This window comes from Aspergillus nomiae, assembly GCF_001204775.2.
Source record: "Aspergillus nomiae NRRL 13137 chromosome Unknown contig00235, whole genome shotgun sequence".
NCBI classification, from domain to species: Eukaryota; Fungi; Ascomycota; class Eurotiomycetes; order Eurotiales; family Aspergillaceae; genus Aspergillus; species Aspergillus nomiae.
In genome coordinates this window covers 24,187-49,459 of record NW_015378290.1, presented here as the reverse complement: position 1 = coordinate 49,459, position 25,273 = coordinate 24,187, and the positions used below count along the sequence as shown (strand labels likewise).

Sequence of the window (25,273 nt, the reverse complement as noted above, 5' to 3'; positions counted from 1 at the left end):
CCGCCCTCTCCCCCCCACCCCCCAAGAACTCCTCCGAAGCACGAACCGCCCCCGCAAAACTCTCCTCAAAACCCTCCATAACACCCGTCTCGTATACCACCAGCTCATCAACCCCAATCCGCTGCTCCGGCGACAGCGACCCCGCCATCAACGTCTTGGGAATGATATCCCTCCGCTGCTCCCCGACCAGGAACAACAGCGGCGGCTTCGGGCCAGCTTGCGAGTCATACAACGAGTTGTAATGGTCGAGGATGAAGTGCGCGAGGTTCTCACCGTTCCCCGTGTCCGAGCCGAGGATAGTCGAGTGGGGGAGGTGGTGTTCTCGGATGGAGGCTAGGGATCGGGAGGTAGCGGGGCCAACGGTGTAAAGGATCAGGGATTGGGAGGAGGTGTGTTTGGTTGATTCTGTTTATTTGTGGTGATTAGCTACTGCGTAGGTGGGAAAGCTGGATGTGTATATTTCCACCCACCATCGATATCGTTGAGGATTGTTGCGAATCCTTCAACCGCCCTTTGGCTTGTGAATATCAGGCCACCGTATTTGCGGCCCGGGCCGGGTTTTAGGGCTCCGGATTGGAAGAGCTGTTTCACGGCGGTTAGGTTCGGGGTGTGGAAGTTGTGTTCGAGGACTGGGATGAAGGTGGGGGTGTAGTTGTGTGCGGAGAAGTATTCTTCGTAGCTGTCTGTCGGGGAGGATTTGGTTTTGAGTAGCAGGATGGGGGTTGAGGAGGTGTTGAAGGTGAATTGAGGTGGCATTTTGTCTTTTTGGGTGTTTATTCGTTGGTTTTTTGTTTGCTTTTGGACGGTGTTGATGTTGGTGGGTGGGTTGAGGAGAGAAGGTGCGGAGGTGGGTTTAATGGTGGAGTGGGGGTGATTAGTTTAATAGTTGTCTATGTATGGACGGATGTTTTATTGTATAACTTTAGATGATGACCTCGGTAGCGCTGTCGAGTCCAATTACTGTCACATACACACTCATTGGCACAAAAGAAAAAGAAATGGATGTCTAGCTTATGTACAGTAAAGAAACACAGACTACTGGTCGTCCAAGACGTGCAAATACTTCTTCTCCTCCTGTCTCTCCCGCTCCGTGGCCGGTGGCAGGTCGTAGTACGAGGCGCTACGGTATCCCAGCTATGAAACTGTTAGTACAGGGTAGGGACCATCGAGACCGCTGTGGAGTGCTTACCAGGTAGTGGAAAGTAAGGGTAGCCAGGTCAACAGGCTCAATGCCCAAGTCCTTGAAGGTCTTAGCATTGGGGTCGATCACCTGGTCAATGAACTCCCGCTCAACCTCGTCAGGCGAGATAATGGGCCACCAGAGCAGCTTGTTCAGGTAGTGAGCCACAGGCTTCAGGATCGGCTTAGGAACGTTGATGTGACGGCGGTGCTTGACGATTTCACGGTCAACCAGCTCGGCAATCTCGGCAGTAGAGTAGTTCTTGGGGCCGTAAAGTTCGAAAGTCTGGCCAGCAGTGGAGTCATCGTGAAGCATACGCTCCAGAGCATTGCCAACATCGGGGGCCTATTTGAATCAGCATCGTATCCATGCAAACGGTTCAGACGTAGCTTACGTGAACGGGCCAGTAGCGCTCCTGCATGTGGTTGGAGGTAAGGAGGTTGGTGACCTTAGCAAGCTTGTGGAGAAGGTTATCCTCGAAACCGAACATAGGCGCAGGGCGGACAATGGTGGTCTCGGGGTAAATGGAACGAGCAATTTCCTCTCCCCAGGCCTATACAGCTCAACTTAGCATCACACTGGCATGTTATGGCTCAAAAAACGGACCTTAGTGGCGAAGAATTCGGAAGGAGAGTCTCTGCTGGCGTTGTAGGAAGAGACGTGAATGTATCGGTCAACATCATACTTGGCGGCAGCCTCAACGATACGCTCTATGCCGTCGACGTGCACGTCGGTATAGGAAAAGTTCCTGCCTGTTATAAGTAGCTGTTCGAGCCATCCAAGTGGTTTGTTACTGACTTAGTAGGATACTGGCGACCGACAAGGTTGTAGACAACATCGGAATGACGGACACTCTCCTCGATCGACTGGGTGTTGCGCAGGTCATATTCCTACCACAGATTAGTCGAGATGGCTGCAGTTCAAGATCAATTGCGGGTACTGTACAATGAAGTTGACCCTTCCGAGATCACCAGTCACCTTCAGATGTCTCTTGGTCATCTCCTCACGGTAGGGAACAACGACCGTGCATCCCTGCGAAGCTGGACGCTGTCAGCGTTTATACTTCCCGCAAGCTAGCTGTTGACCTACCGAGCCTGTTGACAATGTAACGACCGAGGAAACCAGTAGCACCGAAGACGGTAGCGGTGTGACCTAGAACACAATTCCAGTTAAATTATCTGAGGGCAATGCGACGATCGGAAAAAAGGGCCAAAGTACCTCCAAGAGACGACCTGCAAGAGCGTCAATTAGCCACCATCCACCTGCACAGCTTCAACGCAATGGACTTACCGTCCACCCTGGACCTTCAGGATCGGCTTTCCGGTTCTAGTAACCGCGACATCTTGGAGATTCCGGCGCTGCACTTGTTGGACCTTGGGGGCGGGGGCAAATGCCCTCGAGCCCAAGGCGGAATTGACGGCCCGGCACTTCTGCATGGTCTCTCTTCAGCTCTGAATCAAGATGAGACCACCGAATTGCGTCCGGATCGGTGTTTCGTGGGGCAGTAAAAAGCGAATGGGGAGAGCAACGCTCAGCAGGCGATCTCGTGCTTGATGCTGAACTTGTCGATTGTCGTGCTGGAGAACGCAAACTGCCGGCACGGGACCTCTGCACTAGTCCCGATTCGGACAGCACCTTGAACCACCTCTCACGTTACCATTTCCCTGTCAACCCTTTCACTCGCCATTTGTAACTTGCATTTGGTGTCAATGGCATGGCCGATGTAAGAATCATGCCACGTCACTTGAAACTGGCAGATAAACTTCCTGTTCTCGCCTTCAGAAGGCGTGTACCTACAAACCTACCTCGATCGTGTCTGACTATTCCTCAAATATGATTGGATACTCTTCCCCGGGCTTTCACCACTCCAACATCACAGTATCCAACAAACTCTTTTCATATTTGTCCCAGAACTATCAATGCAGTACTGACCAAAGGTTCTATTTAATTTATCCACAGCGAGCTTTGCTTGTCGCAGCACAAGGTCTACATCGACAAGAGAGTATATGTCTAAGTCTATTATTATTATATGTATAGCTTAGAACCTAATCTATACTATATTCATGTCTCCTTTCCATACACAACCAGACGTTATATCTCCCCAAAGAGCAGAACTTACTGACGCTGGCCCCGGGCAATGAAGATGGTCTTGGAGAATGTCTTGTCATCTCTCTCAAACACCAGTGGCTCTTCAATGACTTGATAATCGAACCCCATTCCAAGCCCAGCAGTTTCATACAGCTTGCGCATATCCTCCAAGGTGAAACCATGAGTCTTGATCGTGTGTGCGGCTTCATGGTTGGAGTTGTGCATTTCATGGGCGTTATGGTCATGCTTGCCGTGTGGAAGTACGTCGATGATCAGACACACACCACCCTTCTTCAGTCGTTCCCCGAGGCGCTTCATGGCCAGATCCGGCTTTTCGAAATGGTGAAGGGCCATGCTGACAAATGCAACATCGAAATCGGAATACTCTGGCCCTGAGAATTCCTCTGGCATTGGCTCGGCCAGGAGGTCACCCTTATGGCCGATCATTTTGTCTTCAAAACCGCCCTCACGAGCGCTAGCGTTGTACTCGTCGACCATGCCGTCCGCGACGTCGATGCCGACGACTTTGGTGGCGAATGGCGCCAATGCCTTTGGAATATATTAGCTCGCTCTATACGAATACGGTCTGTAACGACACAGACTAGCGGAGACAATCGACTGACCGTAGATACAACGCCAGGCCCACATGCATATTCCAACACCTTGATCTCTTTGCCTTGCCCGGCTTCGGTATCAGTCCAAACGTCACTACACCAAAGGCGCCTTTCCTGAGTCAAGCGGTATAACAACTTTGTGCCCTTTTCGAACCGGGTTTTGTATGTCTTGGAATAGCTTCTATGTATTGTCAGCCACGACTCTCAAGTGCAAGGAAATATGACCTTACTCCCAGACCTGTCTGTTCTTTTCTGTAAACTCGGACATGGCTAATGTGTTGAATGTCAATGTTTCCTTTTTAGATAAAGTGGTCTGCCAAAGTTGTCTTTGATATTGATCAATAGAATCCAAAGAGTTGAGAGATGGAGAATGAGGAACAGAGGGAAAAGAACTGAGGAAACCACGCCGTATTTATGTTGAGCAGACAAACTCTAGAAGGAAATTTCAACGCGGTCTATAGTAGTTTCTTGTTGGTCTCTGTATGGCTCTTTCGGAGACATATCGGATACTTCTATACCGCTAAACCATGGCTCTCCACAGTAGTAAGCAGGAAGAGTTCTATGAATAGTATAACCAATGAAAGCTATGTCTTCATTCATTATGAGTCAAACTACTAGGTCTAGAGTCGTATACTGAGAAAAGTGGAATATACCATAGGTCTGGACTCCGTACCTGAGGGTTTACCTTCGATGTCATGTGCTCGGGCGGCGCAAAGACACCGCCTTGAGTGAGCTTCGCTCCACTTCTCCATCCACTCTTCCATCGTCATCAACTGCTGCCACCTTATTCATTGTCTTACAGCCTTGTTCTCGCGCCTGCTCTACCTTAACTAACAGCGCTAAGCTCCGGTACTTGCTAGGAACCCACCATCTGATTCACAAGACTCCGTTTCACAGCCCCTACTCTCCCCGCGATGGAGAACCAGAAGATCTCCGACTTCCTGGCGGACCAGCTTCAGCAAGCTCCCGAACAATGCCAGGCCTACTTCCTCACCTTCGAAGATTACTGGGAGCGGAAATTATGGCACCAGCTTACCGACTCCTTAATTGAATTCTTTCGCCTTTCAGAGAGCGCCCCGCAGCGGTTACCGATATTCAAGACCTTCGTGCTCAGCTTCGCCGACAAGATCAACCAGCTGAAATTCGTCTCGTTGGGGTTGATGGCATCGACAGAATGTGCAGGTATGCCTCAAGATTCGTTTTCCCTCGCCTATCACTCTAGATGGCGGCACTAAATCATTACCCACCAGATGACAAAGAACGCCTCTCTTTCCTCACATCCCTCGCCGACAAGGTGAACAAGCCCGACACACAAGAAGCTTACATATATGCCCTTGGTGACGTCGCCAATGTCAAGCAACGGCTCAACGACTTGGATGGAGCACAGAAAGACCTGGAAACGTGTCAGAAGGTCCTGGATAATTTCGACTCGGTCGAGACCGTTGTCCATGCCTCCTTCTATAAAGTCAACGCTGACTATTACCATGTATGTGTCATATAAGTCGAATTAATCGCCAGATAGACTAACACAGTATGCCTAGAAAAAACAAGAATTCGCCTCATTCTATAAGAACGCCCTCCTCTACCTCGCCTGCATCAACCTAGAGGATCTTAGCGAATCCGAGCGTGTCTCTCGCGCGTACAATCTTAGTGTCGCAGCCCTCTCTCCGACTCTATCTACAACTTTGGTGAACTACTCCTGCATCCAATTCTGGACTCCCTCACCGAGACCCCCCACAACTGGCTCCGCGACCTCCTCTTCGCCTTCAACCGCGGCGACCTCACTGCCTATGACGTCCTTGCCGGCAACATCTCCAAGAACCAGCTCCTAGAACAACATCGTTTCTTCCTCTACCAGAAGATCTCCCTCTCGGCCCTCACGGAGATGGTCTTCCGCAGACCCCCGCATGACCGGAACCTGACCTTCGCGGCCATCTCATCCGAGACGAAGGTGAAGCCCGAGGAGATCGAACACTTGATCATGAAGGCTCTGTCTTTGGGTTTGCTGAAGGGCGCCATCGACCAGGTGGCTGGAGTCGCGCAGATCAACTGGGTGCAGCCGAAGGTTCTGGACATGACCCAGATTGAAGGCATGCGGAATAGACTGAAGGACTGGGACGCAGGCGTCAACCAACTGGGCCACTGGATCGAGGGTGTTGGTAAGGATGTGTGGGCTGCATGAGCTATGTTCGATTATCATTCCTCCTGATCATATTCTGAACGTAAAAGAGTAGCACTTGGGGGATATATGTACGAGTGAATATTAGACTTAACACCCATAATTGAAACGTATGAAATCATGCAGAATTTTCACCTCCGACTTCCTCACTTCCCACACCTCAAATCATACATCTACCATCCAACCATCCCCAACTCCATCCCCAGAACAAACCAACCCAAACCAAACCAAAAACAATGGACGAAGACCCAGAAATCACCCTCCCAAAACTCACCTCCCAACTAACCACCACCCCCCAAGCCTTCCCAACCTGCTGCCTCTCAATCTCCACCCCCCTCCTCGAAACCCTCACAAGCCTCCTCCCCAAGAAACCAGACTACACCGTCTCAATCGGCAGCGGCAGCGGCCTCCTGGAAGCCCTGCTAACGCACACCAACGCCTCGCTCCAAATCGAAGGCGTCGAAGTAAACCCCACCGTGAACCGCTACATCGCTGAACAAGACATGCACGTCGTCTCGGGCACGTGGGATCTGCTGGCGTCGCGCGTGCCCGGCGCGAAGGCGTGGATGTTTGTCTATCCGCGCGAGCCGAAGCTGGTGGACAGGTATATTGAGGCTTTTGGGAAGGAGGGGGGGGTGGTGGAGGTGATTTTGTGGTTGGGGCCCAGGGCGGATTGGGCGGATTATGTGGGGTGTTTTGATGGGAGGGGGTTTGGGGTTGAGAGGGTTGTGGGTTGTGAGGGCGGGTTGGAGGGTTTTGAGATGTTGGGGGTTGTTAGGCGGGTGGTCAGTTCTGTTTAGGGGTGGTCTTTTTGTGGTGATTTGTTTGCTTGCTTTTAATTGTGTGGGGTGGAGACGTTTGGTTTGATGTTTTTGTGGTATGGTGGATTGGTATAGAGGTTTAATTTACAGGGTTGTTTTCTTGTCCCGTTTGTATACAGAGTTTGACTATGGGAAACCAATGCAACTTCAAACCAGGGAGAATCCTAACAGTGCACACCCAATCATCCAGGCTGGCCACCAGACACACCATACAACTACCTGTGTCCACATTCCCCAGACGTCCCATCCGAACGCTGCTTGCGTTAGAATGGTCTCCACTGACACTCCGGTATACCAGCAACCCCCGAGGAGGACGACAGGGGGCGAGAGAAGATTCAGGAGCACTAGGCCAATGAAGGCGAGTGCGTACCGGATAGGCGCACTGGTGGCAGGACTGATGCGGTTGACGAAGCTGAGAGGAGTGCAGAGCAAGCCGATCATGAATGAGAGGGAGAAGTTCAGGGTTGCCAGAGTGGAAAGGAAGAGACCAAGGAGGAGGAGGGAGAAGGATTTCATAAGGAGGTAATGCTGGGGTTTGGGGGTGAAGCCTTGGGTAAGCAAGACTGCAAGGAGTAGCGGAAGGACGAGATCGGCTACAACGAAGGTGTAGGTGGCGGTGGTGAAGTACTGTTTTTCTGTCAGAGAATACAGGACTGTGATGATGGAGAGATGATACTGACCTTGTGGGAAAGGTTGTTGAAGATGAAGAGAGGAATCAGGCCCAATAGATGTAGACCGACAACAAAGCTGAGTGGGAGCGCCAGCTGTCGTTCAATGATGCTGTTGGTGTCGCTCTTTTGGTCCACACTTGTCGCCTTCGGTGTGCCCTTGTCCTGGGAACTTGCTGCTTGTTCCTTCTTCTCATCCTGGGAAGCACCCTCCTTGACTGAAGGCTTAGGCTTAGAGCCCATGTAGTAACCAGTCCGTAGCCACAGGGCAATGGCCATGATTGTGAAGTTGCCAGCGATCAGCATCGCGCTGGGTAGATACGTACCGATGCTGACAAACCGGTTGGTCTGCATAAGCAGATAGAAGAAGAAACTCTGATGCAAATGTTCCAGGAGGTTATTCAAGCTGCGACAGAGACTCTCTACGGTCCGGCCCAGGGCCATTTCGTCCTGCCAGCCATCCCCCTTCGTTTGCAGTGTGATAGCATCAATGTGGTATGGCATGAAGCTACTGTGCGCACCAGTGGCGTACCCGAAACCCTGTTTAGCCATGCCTCTCAAGATAGTTTGAAGACGCGCTTCGTAGCTATCATTGTGGTCCCACATCTCCTGCAAATTGGCACCGATACCCATTTGACCGCCAGCAATTGATACGGCAGTATTTATTAGATCCAGGTTCGGTAACTGGCCATTGACACCGTCGTAGACAATATGTAACGATTCAAACCGATGATCGAAGGGATATTCTACCACCAGACCTCCCTGCAATGCGCCACTCTTCAACGGCAGCGGCTGAACAGATGGGGGTTGCATGTCATGGTATGCATCAATCCACGCTTGCGTCCCCGATTTGCTGTCCGGTGTGATCAGGAATATGATGTCTTTCGACCACAGCGACCATCCTGGGAACAATCAGCTATGGCCCTTCTTATAAGGAGAATATAAAATCAACCCACGTTTAAAGTATCTTGCCAGCGTCAATGCGAGGGTAACCCCATTCAGATTCAGTTCTCCATCGGCTGTCTTCCAAGCCGTAACCAGTACGATCGCCTCCGTCGCATCGCCCCGCGGCGCCTGAATGATGGCGTAGACGTTCTCCCCCTGATGCGTGATCCCCGCGGAAGTGTATTCATATTTCTGTGTCGCGACTTTCAAGCCGGAAGCCTTGAGAACCGACTGTATCTTATCCGAGATCCTAGTAGACAGCTCAGCTTAGCACAGGTTGTCGGTAGACGCCACAAGCAGGACCGTAAACATACTCCGGCGTCCATTCAATATCATTCCTTTCTGGTCCCTCCCCTGGAGCTCCATTGGGTAGAAGCCCCTCTAGCTCCTTTCTATATCCGCGAAAGATGTTCTGCTCACTACCGGAGAAGTAGGCATGGACTTGGCCGGGAAGAAGCGCGTTCTCGGAGATGTACGTTTTACGGGAGTAGTCATTGAGGGGGAGGAGGAGAAGCCAGACGACTCCAGCGAGGACGCATAGAAACGAGAGGATGTGCGGTAAATGCACGAAAAGGAAATGAGGATTACTCCGCAATTTGCGGATTGCGGCTGTCATCGGTCTTCAGTCAGCTTGGTCTACTCTGAGTTGTCCTTTGCAATAGTAGAATCCGGGGTAAGTCAACAGAGGAAAGAGGATGTTGGTGGAAGTGGAGCGCAGTGGATAAATGCAGCTCAACTAGCACGCTGCAAGCATGTAGCGACTTACATTTTAAAGCCATCGAATCAAGACATTCGGGGAAGTAATTGGTCGTATTAGTAGTATCCGCGGAGTCTCAAAGGCATTGGGAGCCAACTCCGCAGCACCTCAGTTTATTTACGTCGGCCGCTAAAGACCATCTGCACAACTCGCTCAACGTCATGTCAAAAAAACAACGCTAATGTATTTTAGGAGCCAAAAAAATAAGAATCCTCCACCACAATACCACTATAACACATGATTACTATAATACTTAAATATGTACAAGAATTGTAATATAGATGTCCGACACGGTGTTAACTGCCAATGGGCTCAAGGACCCAGGCGCTGCGACGATCCCAAATAGCTCATAGGAGTCCCTCTCTCGCCCATCGTATTCGTCGTGGGGAGCACACCATATCGACCATACGTCTTTTGGTCGACAGAGACATAGTGTGGTAGGCGGCCCAGCAGATTCAGTTTCCCTTCGATCCATCTCAAAATCTTCTCCGGAGGAACGAACACCTTGAGGTACCCGAGGCCGACTAGTGTATACATATTAGCATAAGACCGGTCGCAAGACTGGGGAGGCGATACTCACACGCATAGCCAACGAGGATAGCACACAGATGGCCAAGGAAGCTTGTATTAGATATAAGGATCGACACAACTATGCACGCAAACAAGGGCGATGTCCAGGTAGGAATCTTGTAATTCCCAAGACTAAGTTTATATTAGCAAACTGTGACACGCGTCGCCCTTCACATTTAGGGAAATACCTGAAGTACGGGTGAGACTTAAAGGTCTTGATAGCTTCGGTACCCAATAGGAGGAATACCCAAACGCTTGATGCTCGATTAGCCTTGTCTACTCGCAAGATCGAAGTATATAACACTCACCTTGCGCCAACAACCGCGGTGTTTCTATGCAAAAGGAATTTCTCGATCAGAAGGTAGAGGCCTGCAGGGAACGTAGAAAGAGCTACGTTGACAGTAAATGTTAGAACACCTGGTCCCAATTCCTAGCAATCGGAGTATGACTTACGCCCAAAAAACAAAGCCACAGCAGTCAACGTGCCATGCTCGGCTTCAAACCGCTCGACCAATGGTGTAAGCGCCACCAGGTTCAAAAAGGCATGGAAGAAGCCATTGTGAATGAATGGATAGGTGTTGAGCCGGTACACTATGATAGTCAGAGCCATGCACGGGCATAATCCTCCGTCTTTCAGGAGTAAGGCACGCAAGGGTACACACTGCTACCGAGACCAATTTCATCCGGCGCCAACGAACCCCATTGCACCACGCTCCATACTGTTTGGAACTCAAGAAGCCAAAAGACGATAATTGCCAGCACCACAAGTCGTGTAAAGAGAGGCAAACGAAGAAGATACGACCGCACCCTCGCCGGGTTAAATGGTAGTGGCGGTAACGCGGCGGGAGTAGCCATATTGATTTTGCGAAAAAAAAAATGTTCGACTCAATGAATGTAATGTCTCGCAAGTAGAGCAATTGACTGTGCCGGGAATGCGCGCAAAATATAAGCAATAAGCCTCGGGGGCAATTCACCGAGATGTAAGGTCAGGGTAGGTCGGGTTCGCTGATCGAACGCTGCTGTCGAGGACAACGGGAGAGCTTAAATGTAAAAGTGTAATGCAAGTTCTTAAATCTCGCGAAGTGTGGGCGTACAGAGTAAGAGATTCGTTGGGAATTTGCAATGATGCCACCACAGGGGCAACAGCACGGATCGCAGACGCTAGAATGCACACGACAAAGACTTGACAAGCCCCAGTCGAAAAAATTGGGGGCGAGAAAACAAGGTCTAATCGGCAAGCAAGCTAGAAACTTCAATGACAAAGAGCGAGCAACGAAACCGCGCAGCTTCTTGCGCTCCCTTCTCACGGCAATCTCACTTATTCCACCTGTTCTTCCGGCGGTTCTTTTGTCGGCGCGGATCCCCCAGGATCACGTGCTTGAGGCAAAGCTGATCAACATGGTGCCTAAGGCCTATGTTTCCTACATAATAATTGTAGATCTTAGCTCTTACTATTCTGTAGAAGTTGCGAGTAATTGGCCTGCATCATACATATATTACAAAGCCTTCCTGGAAGCCAAGTTTATGGAGTAAACAACAGCCTTATCGATCCGCTACTAAGAATAGAACCATCCACCATAGCTATGAAGTTAGTGAAGAATTAAAGAGCATGGGCGGTGGAGCCTCTTAACTTCCCGGTTTCAATACTCGTCCTTTTAGTCTATCTTGCTTTGAAAATGCATATGAACTTTTTATTTGGTGGAAGTTACAAGCTGCCTATGACAAGGCTAGGTATTTCAAGACATACGCATATTCAAAGTATATCATTCATCACATCTATTCATTAGCATGAAGTGAACATATACAACACGCTAGTAATTATCAGTCTATGCTTTTAGTTCACAGGTACTGCCTGAACCAGTTGACAGCCTGGCAGAAAGCCTGCTCCTTGGCGAACTTGAAGTGCTTGTTGCTCAAGTCCGCGCGGACAGCGAAACCGTGGGAAACACCGCTGAACAGGTTGATCTGCCAGTGCTGGCCAGTCTTCTTCAGGGTCTCCTCAGACTCGTGACGGAGCTGGGTAGTGAAGATGGTATCGATTTCTATTATTGAGGAGTTCGTTAGTACCGAAGACATGCGTCTCAACAATATTATAGGGCCCCAACTTACCGGAAGCAGCGATGGACAGAGGACCGGTGATGGCACCGAGTTCCTCGTGGGTGACGAAGGAAGGGTGGGCATTGAAACCAACGTCGATCTTGCCTTCTTTCATGTGGCGGCAGACATACTTGGCACCAAAGCAGTATCCAACAGCCGCGACACGCTTAGCGCCCAATTCCTCACGGACGTACTTAACAGTAGACTCGACGACGGGGTCGACGTGGCTAGGCTGGTGGTTGGGGAGCCAGGCGGGGAGGTTGGCCTTTCCAGATTCCATGTCACTGAGCTTGATAGCGTCTCCCCGGAAAAGGTCGGGGATAACACAGGTGTATCCATTGGCGGCGAACTCGTCGGCGAGGAGCTGGGCGTTGATATAGATACCGAAGATATCGCTCAGGAAGACGATAACCTTCTCGGTGTTCTTGTCCTGGGGGTAGACAATGTAGGTTTCGACTGCGAGATGTTGATTAGACCATTGCGTTCATGATTTTTCTTTTCTTTTCTTTTTTTTAAAGGTATGGCTGCAGGATAACTTACCGCCGTTAACGTTCTTGATCTCACCAACTGGGTTGCCTTCATGTTTGAAGCCAGTGGCGCAGCAAGGTCCAGGGGGGTTAGAAGCCATTTTAGAATTTTTGAAATGGGTAAATGAGATAATGATTAACTCGGAGTTTTGGAGGAATTTCTTACTATGAAATATAAAAAGCTGCGGAATCACGGGGGTGCGACGAAGCTCCGAGGGAACACTGCCGCCCCTCTTCAAAACCCCTCCAGTGCCTCCACTCCCCCACTTTCCCATCAGCATTATTAATACGATATGCACATGGGTTAGCTACACCCTCCCAGTCGATACTCCAATGTCAGCTGGAGCCCGAGAAGTAACCCACGTCGATGTTATTGAGTTAGCAGCTACAAATTCACCGAGACCCTGAGTGGATTGAAAGCTTGTACCTGTGCTCTGTACAGTACAACGTTGCCAAGGCGCTGTCAACTACGGAGTACCACGCATAGGAACCTGCCGACCGGCAACGTCACGGAACCAACGCCGGTTGTCTGGCTAAGCTTTTTCGGCTCGGCGTTTACTTTTAACTCCGACCCAAGGCGGTCATGGTTCATATGCTGTGAGCTGTCTGAGCTTGTTGCTTGAGTCGCAGGTGTGCAAAATAGAGAGTGAGATTTCACTTCCATTGCTGTTGTCGACACTGTTCTGAAGGTTCTGAATGCCAAGACCACCCTAACTAGGGCGGCTCTTTGTATATATAGTACATAGTGAGAAGTGTTTCATCTCTGAGTGGGTCAGGCCCGATTGTAGACGCGTAGTTTACTACTGGTATGATACAAGCTTGATAGAGATGTCGCATTTACTGATTAGTGACAACTCCTTTATAGGACAAGCGACATTTGACTTATAAGGATTTCTCATATAATTGTAGCAAATGGTAGTTCTACTAGCAAGCCTGGCATTGCTATTCTTCCTGCATCAAATCTCATGCAGCAGCAATGACCAGTACAAGCAATATTAGCTCAACCTTTGAAAGATATAGGGTACTGCAGACAAATCAAGGTGGATGGTAGAGTACGACCTTCCCAAACTTGAATGATTCACAGTTATTCATAACAGTAGAATTCGTTAGTTAGAGTGATTGTTTCAAATGGGGCGGCGTCGGCAGTACTTATCCCTCATTTCCCGGGTGACAGACGTGGCTTCATGAGCATATTCAGCTTCAATCCAGGGCCTTAAGTCCCAATCAATCCAATCATTGAAAAGAAACGCCCTGGATGAATTCCACCGCACAAGGGGACTTATATATTGACCAAGCAATATATTTAAGTTTTTTGCCATAGGTTCGTCTAGCGTGCGACCAAAAATCGCCCCTCCAAAGTCCAGGAAGACGATCATCCTTTGTGGGTAGTTAGAAGGGTCAAGTAACATCACATTTCTCGGGCATAAATCGGTGAGTACGATGTCACGTTGGAAAACTCGACTTTCGAAGTCTATTACCGATTTCATGATTTGCTGACGGGAATGCGAAGGGTAATCCTCTGGATGAGCCTGCAGCATGGATAATCCAGGAATGTATTCAGTCACGATCAGTCGGACAACGCGTGTTTCGGACCCAGGCAATGGGATTTCTAGCAAAAATGACCCATAAAACCTTGGGATAAGGCTTCCTTGAAGATCTGCAAGTAACGTATATGCATGCACCTCATGAGTGTAGTGTTTGTCCACACATAGAAAAGGATTGAGATACCCTTCCACATCGTCAAAGTAGAGAGGATCATACACTTTGGCCACGACCTCCTTTTGAGGATCGGGAGCCCCGATTTCATGCATTTTGGCGACAAAGACTTGCGCGTTATGATAATCACCGACTTTTAGATGATCAACTATCTCTAGATTGACGGATTGAGATCCCATAATGCCAGGAAGAGGGGGGATTTTCATGCATCTTTGCAAAGGAGTAAGCCGATCTCGTTCTTCTCTTCCAATCCGTCCATTACGACAGCAATTTCTTGTTACTGGCGTTGGGGCAGGAGCAACATGTGAGAATACGCGGAGTGTGTTGCCCTTCGTATAAGGGAATGCGTTGTAAGGTTCCATGACAGGATTGACTATATGATAAAGATGTTGAAATTTTTGGTTAGGAATCGTGGAAGCTGTTGCTACCCCTGGAGAGGGTTAGAAGTGTGGGAGTATAAAACATTTATTCTGCTTAAGATGATAGCTAGTTGTCTGAGTTGTGTTTTTGAACAGACATGACATTTTGCCCCAGGGTTCAGTTTGTCCACACAAAGAGGTATAACTCCAGTATGTCCGAGATTAATTAATAATGACACAATTCTGAAGATAGTTACTCACGTGCTGCCCTCATTCAAGCGGCGGCATCTGAATCGGGTAACTAGACAGGCCTCAGAAAAATTCATCACCAATATACTAACAGTAGTAGATCTACTCCATGGCAATAAACTACGAGCATGTATTGTGGTTCCCAGGGTCAAGAAACACCCCATGTCATATACAAGCAACTCATGATTCCTAGGCCATTAAGACCAGTATAAACAATGCAATGTATATTAAAATCCAAACCAGTCATTAGCCTCCACCACATTAGCAATCAGGGATATCATTCATTAGCATAGGGGCACATCAAAAATCATAGGACAAAGCTCTGGTATCAGTGGTATATGCCCGTCGACTCGAAAGCTTGAGCTCTGATACCAGGCCAAAAACAAATAGTTTAGGGGGTATATCGCTGCAATAATCAAGACAAGGCTGTTCAATGTCTGTCTCTTTTTGCCATTTTTCATTTTTTAATTCCTCCTTTTTCTCAATTCCCTAGTTTTCGATAGGGCGATGAAAAGCGCGTCCAGGTAGAGAGCGCGGCATGCCCCGTGCGAAGGACACGCACCTCTGCCCATAAAGCGACACGGCGGGCCGTGCATTTCAGGTTCGGAAACATTTCAACTCAGGCTGGAAACTGGAAAGGAGGAAGCTGAGGAGCAGTTTCCTTCTTGGCCGCCCAGGCCTTGATGGCAATAGCCAAGATCTCGTAAGCCATGATGAAGGCGGTCACTCCCATGGTGACGGTGAAGATAAACATCGCGTCGAGCTCGTAAAATTCGATGGTCTCGACCACATTCCGGGTCTGGGAACAGTTAGCATGACTCAATGCTTTCATCAATCAGGTAACACCTACACTCAACATGAAGATCAAGCCACCGGAGATCAAGCAGAAAGCGGCAACAATCTCAGTGGGTGGACGAGAAGGCAGATAGGAGGTTGGCGGCTTAAGATACGTGAGGACATAGGTCATACATCTGGCAAACGAGAAGCCAACCAACATGTTACCCCACTGCTTGTGTACCATAGTGGAAACCATGCTGGATTGATGGTGGGATCCCATCATGCTACCCAAAAGAAGAATCACCAGGGCAGGCATTGGGTTGAGAGAAACGCCTTGAGTGTCGGGAAGCTGCCAAGCCGTGTCGGATGGACCATGTCTGCGAAGATTCGAGGGGTATTGTAGGACAGTGCTGTTCAGCCAGCCCTTAACGCGCTTGGATTCAAAGAGCATACCGCACAAGCCCCCACCGAAGAACATGATGGAGATGGACACATGTTCGAGATCTGTTGCAGTCCATTTGCCGCCCCAACTGGTGAGATGCTCGAGGAACATGTTGCTGGCACCGTAGAGGAAGATCACAAAAGATTCAGTAAATTCACCGGTAGGGACCTTGGCCTTCCTCTTGCCAACAATATCACTCGACGGTTTGACATTCCAAGCCCATCCGAGATCTGCCCAGCAGCCCATGAATCGTCCCAGGGTTAACAAACCATACCAAAAGAAGATGCCTCCCTTGATGAAATGTGCGAGGCCGTTGAAGATTTGTCTACCTCTCTGTATTGTCATTTATCCATTAGCAATGTCCACATAGCAACTGATGCGCAAAACTACTTACCATAATACCACCATAAGTTACGCCACCGGTAGCGATAGCAACGAAACCGAAAGGCAGGATGATTCTGTCAATCACCAAATAGATAATGGTGAGTATCCGAAGAGCGCGACTAGAGACCATACGGGGCACACGGCTCGCGAGGAAGCGGTTCACAAAGGTGCCGCGTAGCCAACCACGGCTCTGAGCGGGTTGTTCTGGGAGCTGGGCCTCGGGCTTGTCGAATGTATCATATTCCTCCGAAGGGGATGCGCAAGTTGACGAACTAGGACGGCTGTGGAGGGAAGCCGAATTGACCGCTGTATCTTGGCCGCTGTCTCTGGACCAACGATACTCATGATGAATTCCGGTCGGATGCGTCGGGGTTTCGGCCATCTCGTCGGTAGACACAGGGAGGAATGCAGTACGCTCGTACGAAGTCGTATCGGACTCGCCTCTGCCAGCATATGCAAAGATGAGCGACATGATGACTTGCGCGCTAATAACCCATGTCGCGATCCACCCGATCTTGTGATGAGCATTGTTCTCGTATAGATCAGGAGTTTGGCTATTGTAAACGATCCCCAGAAGCAAGCCCAACGCGTTGAAGATCAGGAAAAGAAATTGCGACGGAAGTGCAAATCGAGAGCGCGCAACGCTAAACATAACAGCTACGGACCTGTCAGTTGTGGCTGAAAAGAAATGGAGCATATAGAACAGAGCTGGAATTCTTACCAACGGGGAGGATGAAGCACCAGGCCAGAACCATAAGGGCTATGTGAGCCATGATTGTGCTCGAATGCTTTCCGTAGGCAAAATAGCTCATGGGCGAGTCATCGCTTGCATCAGCATGCGACTCGGGCTGCTTCTGAGTGCTGTTCATGCCCATGCCCATGCCCATGTCCATATCCATGGCGTGGTCATCTCCATGTGGGATAGCACTGGCGAGGGAAGCGAATACAGACGCAGCCGCGATCGCGGCGTGAGAAGCTTTCTGCCACATGGGTGCGATGTTTGTATTATTAGATTATAAAGCGAACACGAAGGGAAGGACAGCTGAATGCGAATCTTGTCGCAAAGCGGATGGCCCGGAAACCCCGGTCTCGGTACTGAGAGCCCCGAAATTTTTGTTTATAAGTAAAGAGCTGTATGAGCACTGGGCGCGACCAGTAGAAGATACTAGAGAGGATTCAACTTTATGGCAGGTGGTGCGCCAGCTCCTGAAGGCGCAACACACTAGAGGAGTATAGGGCTGAACTATGGAGGGTGACAGGAAGAGGTGGAACAGAAGGGAGAATGCAGGAGGATTATATGGAATCCAACCAGACCACCGTAAGCTGTGGAAGCGGGTACCACAGGACCGTGTCAATCTTTTTAATTCTTATTCATGATCTGGTATTGCCTGTCTCGCTGGAGCTCTCGCGGTTCTTTCGGAGCGGGCGGGGATAAGGTGCAGCGAGGCCGACAGGGCCGTGGAAACAAGAAAGTCACTGATTGACTGAAGCTCCCCAAAGCTCCGTGTGCCGAAAGTGGAGTTTTTGGGAACACGCTTCACGCTAGGCGCCGAGCTAACAAGGACATGGGATGTCCGATGCTCTCATTTTTTGTTGTGTGTCAAACCCCGTAATAATAAACCTGTTGGTGTTTGGTGATACTATCACGGTCTTGTCGATATACTCCGTTCCGGTTGATTTTCTGCCTCGATGAAGCGGTATATACCTGAATCCATCGTCATCATGACTTGCCTCCCAGCAGTTTGGAACCGTTGGTGTCATAGGTAGACGGAGTAGGTTAGGTTGACAGCAATTAAAGTCTGGACCTCGAAAAGGAAAAGGAATTACGGATGTAAATTACGGAAGTATACAAACTGGATGATCATCAAGGTTTTGTATTCTGTAGGCCGCACGGAAATCAAATGCGCTTACAAAACTCCCAAAAAGTACTTGTTGGAGGCTTGGAGCAGCCAAGGATTAAGGATGTACGGAGTAAGGAGTAGTAGCGGACGCAATGTAAAAATTGGGAGGTGTGAAAAAAAAAGAAAAAAAAAACCCCAAGAAAAAAAAGCGCTTGGCATGGCTCTCTCGGATGCTCGGAGCTACCGGCTTCTTCCCATCGTGCCGTGAAAGAAAAAGACATGACCTCATCCCAAGGTACCGGCTGGTTAGCGCCTGGCCTAGAGCCTGTAGTCTATGGGTTAGGCACTACTTCTCGGGTGTCTATCTAGACAACCATGCTAAACATAGTCTTACCCAACATTACAATTTATAAAGAGACAAACTGTCAACAAAGGACAGGAAAAAAATACCAACGGCCTCAATAACACATAGGCAACTAAGGTACAAAGTTAGTGAAACCCCTATAATTACCGAGTCAGCATTTCGTTATTGCCCACGGCAATAACATTGAAACAATCTTAGCTTTGGACCAGTCACCTGACAAAGAATATCGTGACCTTGTCTCCACGGATTTTTCTTTGTCTTATTTCTATTTTCTTCTCTACTCTCCTCTCTTATGTTAGGCAGCTGTTGTTGTATAAACCAGTTGATCTCGGCAAGAAGGCTGAGCACATACCGCCAGCGGCGTGATTTGCCAGTGTAGGTAGCGTTGTTTGTCAATCTTCGTGGCCCCCAAGGGGTGCGGTGAGGCAGTGAAAACAATACAGTAAACATTCCTATCTAGAATCTCATCAGTTACTGCCATTGCCTTCTAAAGGTTAAATATCATGTACGATAACATGGGCGCGACCGTCCACCTTTCTTGCATACAGGAGTTTGTGGGGTTGCCCTAAGGATGGGGAATATGCGTACTACTAGGAAAAAGACATCCACACTACTCTGTACTCCGAAATAGGTATACATGGCACCTACACCCCGTATATCTTTCACTCAAACAACAGCGCGGATGATCATGCGTCTTCCAAATTTATGCAATCTCATATCTTTACCAAGCTAAATGGTTGAACTCTTTTTGTACACGACGATCATCCCAGCAACCAGTCAGGTCGCTTAAATAGGCATTCGAAGCGGAACTAGGGCCGAGACTTGTATACCCCTCTTCTGCATGAAGATCAAGCAACATACCATTATCACAACGTTGCCCTCGTGTACTCCATGTCGCTTCACACAGTCGGCGACTTAGCCGGAGCATACTTGTTATTGGTCCAGCTGAGAGGCACTTCATGTTGCTTATTGGAGGATTATACCTAGCTTTGGTAAAGCCTTATGGGCTGATCTCACAGCTAACTGTTTATGATGGTGTAATATGACGCTCTGATGCAGGCAGCGTCGTACTAGCCCACCGCTGTTCTCTTTTTCTATAACGGGCATCATACAGGATCTCCATGGGAGGATAAGTTTTCTAGGTAGGTTATTAGTGAGGGGCTGAGGGCTCTTGGTACTGACAGGACGTGCTTCCTCTTAGGTATAATAAAGGAATCCTATAATCCTTACTGCCTATGTGGCAGATCGTATTTGCATCCCGCGACAGACGGCCAAGGACACAGCAAATGTGACGGCCAGCAAATAAGATGGTCGGGGCCAGAGTACACAACCACAAGGCGGTACGGAGGACGGAAGTACTAGTATGTACGAAGGATCACAATCAAAGCGTCGATCTACCAGTGCGGTCATCAATTCATTCAACCCTCGGATGAGAAAGGGGATCCACTAAGTGGGTCTCGCACGTTGACATGGACGGACTCATTAATCATTTACTGCCCTGTGACCGTGTGTTCTCATCTGACAACCCAACCGACGATCCTGCCTTGGCTGGCTGGTTGGCTCTTGGTTGGAACGGATCAACTTCTCGTCTCATCCGCGGTCTTCCGTAAGAACGCCGAACTGCGAGAAAAAAAATTAAAAAACAAAATAAAGAAAAGAAAGATGGCTATCCCAGTAAATTAAATCATTCCATCTGTTGGTCATCATGTACTCGGCACAACCAGCGTATACACACGCACTTTCCAGCTGGACACACAGCCTTTTCCTTCGGAATTATGAATTAGTGTTTTCAAAAGGTTCTGGAGCTTTCTTTTTCTTGAAATTTTTTTTATTTAATTTTGATAATCTGCACCTCTTCGTCGTCGTCGCTTATGCGTTTCCGCTCGAGTGGTGTGACTCATTCGCTCCGCTCTATTAGTAATTTTCACCTTGACCCTTGTCATCATGATTCATCTTGATCTCTTTCGTTCCTGAACGTTGCCCTCGAGTACTTGGTGTTCCAAGGCAAATCTTGCTTGGCGACGACGTCTGGATATCACTAGCAGACAGAAGGGGCTTGCTTGTACGTATCGTGTCTAGCGGAGTAGTGTAGAGTTGGACAAAGCACACGACGACCAACGAGTGAAATGAAGCCATAGTTGTGATGGGCTTGTACATACGGAATATGCATACATCCATCACAGAAATTGTCCGTGCTGTTAGCGACTCCAAGGGACCCACTATCTCGACTAGTTCCAGGGTATGGGCTTGGCGATAATGAACGGCCTCGACGGAATGGTTACAGCCTCATAAGATCACGGCTCTCAAGAGCCTTGTCCTTCATATTTGCTATCATCCTTGGGTATAGCGATAGCAACTCGTGAAGTCATTGCCGGTGAATTCTCACAGAATCGGGAGTGATCAACCACCGACTAAGTAGGGTTGACCTTAAATTGGGAACTCAAAGACAAACCCTTTTAGGTTATTGGCGCTGAACGGGCGCTACCTGCCCTGTAAGCCATCTACACTAACCGTATCCAGTGCCGATGGACCGCTCCAAGGATGCCGACGTCTTATGGTGTACCTTGACAAAGACACATGATGTATCAACTCTTGCCCGCCAACTTTTCTTGCATTGTAAATGTACCAGAGTAAGACACAGGGGCCTCATTCCGCAGATATTGACATCCTACATAGTATGTTTGTACGTACATATTTCAGCCGCATGACGTATCCCCAGAAAAATACGTAATGTGGGCTGACACCTCCCCAAAAGAGATGAATTATGCACATTAAAATACACGGCACAATAACTCGTAAATCTTACACAAGCCGTCTTCGATCTGATCCGTGATAATCCCGACGGAACAAACTCCCTTCTCTAGTATCCCTCCATCGTCGCAAAATTTTTACTCTTCCTAGTAATTGCATCGGAAATCCGGCACCTGATGCTCGTCGTGTGGTGAGGACAATCTCCGAGATCGCCAGTGCTTCCCCACCAATCACCATGGTCAATTCATTCTGTGCCGGATGGATACTACCTAGTCGCCGGACCTTCCACGGATCATTCTTTACCTAATGTGTACTAAGATTCAGGTGCGTGCTTTCCCGACTACGAGACGCTAATTAGTTAACTAGGGGACTTTTCTTATGTAAGTGGGGTTTCGATGGGTCTTTTGGTGGATGGGATCTAGAAGATTTTGAAGTGGAATCGTCTTTTGTTCTTGTATGCATGTGTTGTTTACTCGTTCGCGTTTTGAATATCGGGATGTGCTTCCATTTTTTCGAATGCAGCTAGTGTCCCACGTGATATCGTGGTCTTCTATGAAGCACACCATTCTTTCCTGTGCAGCTGGGATCTGTCTAATTGCAGCTTTCATTGACATTTTAAGTACAGCAACGCTGATGATTGACGGAGAAACTGAAGCCTCAAAAGCTATCACAAGCGGCCCTGAGTGCTGGAACATAATGTGTTGCATCTACGCAGACTTCATGTATCACTGACATGTAGTAGAGCTATCATTTCGTCCTCTTATGTTTATGATACCTGACAAGGACCAGGTAGAATGTTTCGTTGCACAAGTGGCTTGACTAAGTGTGACTGGAGCATGCCTCGAGAAAGTGAAGAATCTGGTCAAACCCCTCAGGCTCCTTGACCCAATGGCCGTCCCCCTCCGCCCCAGTGAACTCATGCCACTGAACAGGGATTTTGATATGTTGTAAGACTCGAGCTGCTTGTCGACCCAGGTCCACGGACACCCAGTCGTCGTCGGTCCCGTGGCTTAAAAATACAGGCGTTGATAAGATCAAGGTGTCGATGGTTTCCTTTGTCTGCGATGCCTCGGAACCGAAGATTGTGTTGAGAAAGAAACTAGCCACTGAACGTTGTATCGGCTGTTCGCTGAGGGCATCGATAGCACGGCTTTCCTGCGAACTTTGAACCAGTTCTTCTACCTGTCGTGCAAACGGCAACCAGCCGCAAAAACCCACAAAGCCACCAAGTGGCTGGTGGATCTGGTTGGTGGCACAGAACAATGTCCATAAGGCGGTTGCCATTCCCTGACTAATACCTCCAAGATAAATATGGTCGGTCTTCCCATCGAGGATACCTATCTCGTGGTGCAGGATGCCCAGGATGTGGGTGACCGACTCCCTCAAACCGGCAGTCTGCAGCTCCTGTCGTTCATGGATGTCGTCCAAGGAGTATGCGTCAAACCAGGCACACAGTTCTTCCTGGAACCTGTCACTCCAACAATTGCGAGCGGTGGGAAATACCCAACGCCAGTTCGGGAGGCAAGAGGCCAAATTGTGGCCCTTGGAGGTTATGGAGGAGAAGAGCTCCTCGGCGAACTCAGGTCCATTACTGCCGCGGCCATGGAGCAGGATGACTGTGTGCGTGTGCGGACCTCGCGGTAAGTGGATGTGAGGCTCAGGAAATTCCATTCTTTCGTTGTATAATATTTGGGTTGGTGTTTGTAAGTTCGAGGGTTCCAGCAGGTACTTCGCCGCTTTTATACCCCGCAATCCGCATCAAGTTGTACACTGGTATATAGTACAGGCTAATTCAGCCACACCAACTGCGCAGCATCAAATCAACGGTTTTGGCCATACACCGAGATTACAACAGGTGTAATTGTATTCAATGCTTTCACCTATTCCCAATACCCCGTTTACCAGCCATATATTTTCCAGTCAAGGATTGCTGTGATTCTCCTCTGGCAGCCTGAAAGACCACTTAGGCTTGAATGCTGCAATTGGAGAGCAATGGCCATCATTATGTTTCGGGCGTGGGGATCAACATGCGAAAAAAACACTTGGTGATTATTTTCTACATAAGAATCTAGTATTCCAATCTGCACGGTCCTGGTACGTTGTTTGTTGAATGCAAGGAATATATTGACGCCGTGCTATTGGTAATAGGTTCTTCGGCTGGGGGATCAGGTAAGTGGCTGTACTTGCCCACAATGCCTTCCAGCTGTTATCTAATCGAAATATTTTGGGCTCTAGATATTCTATTTCGTATCTAGCGGTCCGCTAGGGACTCGCAACATGAACAGGAAGATCCATTTACTGTTTATCCATTAAAGGACGCCATGTATGCCCGGTGATGGGTCATCTGGTGCTGATGTTTAATATAATCCAACATTGAGATGTGACTTATGTCAATATTATGGAGACTCTCAGCACAAGCTCCGAAGAGAGACCAAACACGCCAGTGGATCCCAGATGCAAATGACATCATTAAAGACGACCAATATGTTGAGTCTGTCAACAATACTAGACAACTCTGGGCTCGCTCCCTCATCAGATGTTTCTATTTATGCTGCGCTTAACGACTGCATAATCTCGACATCCTCTGGAATCCGATATTCATATCCACTATCTCGGACGGATGATTTGAGTTGCTAAAGACCGGCATTGCCGATTTCACAGCCGAGTCGCCGAACGCTTTTCATAATGTAGGATAAATTTTGAGTTGATGTTCTGGGAGACCAGCCATTTTCATGGAAAGATATGCTTTAACTTTAGCGCTTATATTATCGGAGGTTAAGCTTGTTGACTTTGGTGAAGGTCTCTTCTTCGGCGTGTTAAACAGGATCTTGCAGAATTGGGTTTGTTGGTTTCTCTCCGTGCATCATGTATAGTCAAGCACCGGATTTCTGTCAACACAGATGCGAAGCGCTAATCAGTCCAAATGGACCTGAATCATGTCAAACAACGCCTGACTACTCAGGCAACCAAGTCGCTCGGCTGGACCATATATTCATATACATAAAATGAATCAACATTAGATGAAGCAAAGACTAGCATCTACCTAGCATAGTAGTTACTGACTCGGTAGTTAATAAAGTAAATAGAAAGCGGAGAAACATACGCCCGCCGATCCCCAGAACCCGATAAAAAGAGAGCGAACTAAACCCAAGCCAGCAAGACGCGGCATCACATGACCATCTTATCCTAACCCGCAGCCCAACAAAGTTTAGCGCCGCTCAAGCGAGCTGGTCCGAATCGGGAACAGAGAAAGCACACAACGGATTTTCCAACCCTAACATTCGTCTCCGTTCAACCACAACCGCCCAGCGACGACAACCCGCCTGCCCAAACACCGTCAACCCGTCAGGTTTTCCTCGCCGTCGAATCAATTCAAGATGACTCACGAGTCCGTGTGGTACAGCCGCCCTCGCAAGTAAGGACACCCCCCATTTTTCCCCCGTGATGACGATAAAAAAGACATTTTGGCTAATGGTGGTGCGATAGGTACGGCAAGGGCTCCCGTGGATGGTATGTGAAGGCTTGAAACCGCAATTCAACCCCCCATTTGGACGACGATGGGAACTTCGGTGATGGGACAGCTTGGGACTGATTGTGTGGTTTTTTTGACGATTTAGCCGCGTTTGCACCCACCGCGCTGGTCTTATCCGCAAGTACGGTGTATGTGGAATATATCGATCTCTGAAGAGTTGTGTTGGGATGTTTGAAACTGATACGGGGTTTTATAGATGAACATCTGCCGTCAGTGCTTCCGTGAGAAGTCTCAGGACATCGGTTTCCACAAGGTTCGTGACATGGCCTGCGCGATTGAAGATTACCACCCGCAACCCCCAGCAACCACGACGAAAGAAAGGAATACCCGGAAGAATATATAAAAAAGAAAAACATGGGAACACCGTTGGAGCTGGGGAGTGCAGATAGAGAAAGAAAGAAACCCTATCACT

The 25,273-nt window shown here is 48.8% G+C and overlaps 9 protein-coding genes across 9 annotated transcripts; 3 read left to right on the top strand and 6 right to left on the bottom strand.

The window, feature by feature from the left end:
- Positions 1-756, bottom strand: ANOM_005351 (uroporphyrinogen-III synthase HEM4; the record flags this gene model as incomplete). Its single annotated transcript, XM_015550608.1, has 2 exons — positions 1-405; positions 471-756. Coding segments are annotated over 2 exons (691 nt in total), but the record flags the coding sequence as incomplete, so codon positions are not given.
- Positions 757-994: 238 nt separating this feature from the next.
- On the bottom strand, positions 995-4,150 carry ANOM_005350 (uncharacterized protein; the record flags this gene model as incomplete). The annotated part of the gene is made up of 12 exons (XM_015550607.1): positions 995-1,134; positions 1,190-1,525; positions 1,575-1,733; positions 1,787-1,928; positions 1,979-2,070; positions 2,159-2,220; positions 2,270-2,332; positions 2,399-2,412; positions 2,471-2,623; positions 3,300-3,817; positions 3,892-4,063; positions 4,113-4,150. 12 exons carry the CDS (start codon positions 4,148-4,150, stop codon positions 1,036-1,038), a joined length of 1,848 nt encoding a protein of 615 aa, XP_015404905.1. The 3' UTR covers positions 995-1,035.
- A 499-nt stretch (positions 4,151-4,649) lies between these two features.
- ANOM_005349 (proteasome regulatory particle lid subunit RPN9) lies at positions 4,650-6,064 on the top strand (the record flags this gene model as incomplete). The annotated part of the gene is made up of 4 exons (XM_015550606.1): positions 4,650-5,064; positions 5,133-5,368; positions 5,424-5,570; positions 5,612-6,064. The coding sequence occupies exons 1-4, from the start codon at positions 4,797-4,799 to the stop codon at positions 6,062-6,064; spliced, it is 1,104 nt and encodes a 367-aa protein (XP_015404899.1). The 5' UTR covers positions 4,650-4,796.
- A 233-nt stretch (positions 6,065-6,297) lies between these two features.
- Positions 6,298-6,861, top strand: ANOM_005348 (uncharacterized protein; the record flags this gene model as incomplete). Its single annotated transcript, XM_015550605.1, has 1 exon — positions 6,298-6,861. The coding sequence occupies one exon, from the start codon at positions 6,298-6,300 to the stop codon at positions 6,859-6,861; it is 564 nt and encodes a 187-aa protein (XP_015404900.1).
- Positions 6,862-7,011: 150 nt separating this feature from the next.
- Positions 7,012-10,677, bottom strand: ANOM_005347 (uncharacterized protein; the record flags this gene model as incomplete). Its single annotated transcript, XM_015550604.1, has 10 exons — positions 7,012-7,509; positions 7,563-8,452; positions 8,507-8,745; positions 8,810-9,104; positions 9,573-9,776; positions 9,833-9,954; positions 10,011-10,076; positions 10,131-10,212; positions 10,276-10,413; positions 10,491-10,677. The coding sequence occupies 10 exons, from the start codon at positions 10,675-10,677 to the stop codon at positions 7,030-7,032; spliced, it is 2,703 nt and encodes a 900-aa protein (XP_015404888.1). The 3' UTR covers positions 7,012-7,029.
- Positions 10,678-11,556: 879 nt separating this feature from the next.
- On the bottom strand, positions 11,557-12,574 carry ANOM_005346 (dienelactone hydrolase family protein). Its single transcript, XM_015550603.1, has 3 exons — positions 12,460-12,574; positions 11,932-12,375; positions 11,557-11,864 (listed from the first exon to the last, which is right to left on the bottom strand). The coding sequence occupies exons 1-3, from the start codon at positions 12,545-12,547 to the stop codon at positions 11,662-11,664; spliced, it is 735 nt and encodes a 244-aa protein (XP_015404889.1). The 5' UTR covers positions 12,548-12,574; the 3' UTR covers positions 11,557-11,661.
- A 2,815-nt stretch (positions 12,575-15,389) lies between these two features.
- Positions 15,390-17,362, bottom strand: ANOM_005345 (Ytp1 family protein; the record flags this gene model as incomplete). The annotated part of the gene is made up of 4 exons (XM_015550602.1): positions 15,390-15,569; positions 15,621-16,322; positions 16,384-17,030; positions 17,095-17,362. The coding sequence occupies 4 exons, from the start codon at positions 17,360-17,362 to the stop codon at positions 15,390-15,392; spliced, it is 1,797 nt and encodes a 598-aa protein (XP_015404893.1).
- Positions 17,363-22,148: 4,786 nt separating this feature from the next.
- Positions 22,149-23,000, bottom strand: ANOM_005344 (alpha/beta hydrolase; the record flags this gene model as incomplete). Its single annotated transcript, XM_015550601.1, has 1 exon — positions 22,149-23,000. The coding sequence occupies one exon, from the start codon at positions 22,998-23,000 to the stop codon at positions 22,149-22,151; it is 852 nt and encodes a 283-aa protein (XP_015404894.1).
- Positions 23,001-24,605: 1,605 nt separating this feature from the next.
- Positions 24,606-25,204, top strand: ANOM_005343 (40S ribosomal protein uS14; the record flags this gene model as incomplete). Its single annotated transcript, XM_015550600.1, has 4 exons — positions 24,606-24,744; positions 24,816-24,839; positions 24,947-24,989; positions 25,058-25,204. Coding segments are annotated over 4 exons (306 nt in total), but the record flags the coding sequence as incomplete, so codon positions are not given.
- Between the last annotated feature and the right edge of the window lie 69 nt (positions 25,205-25,273).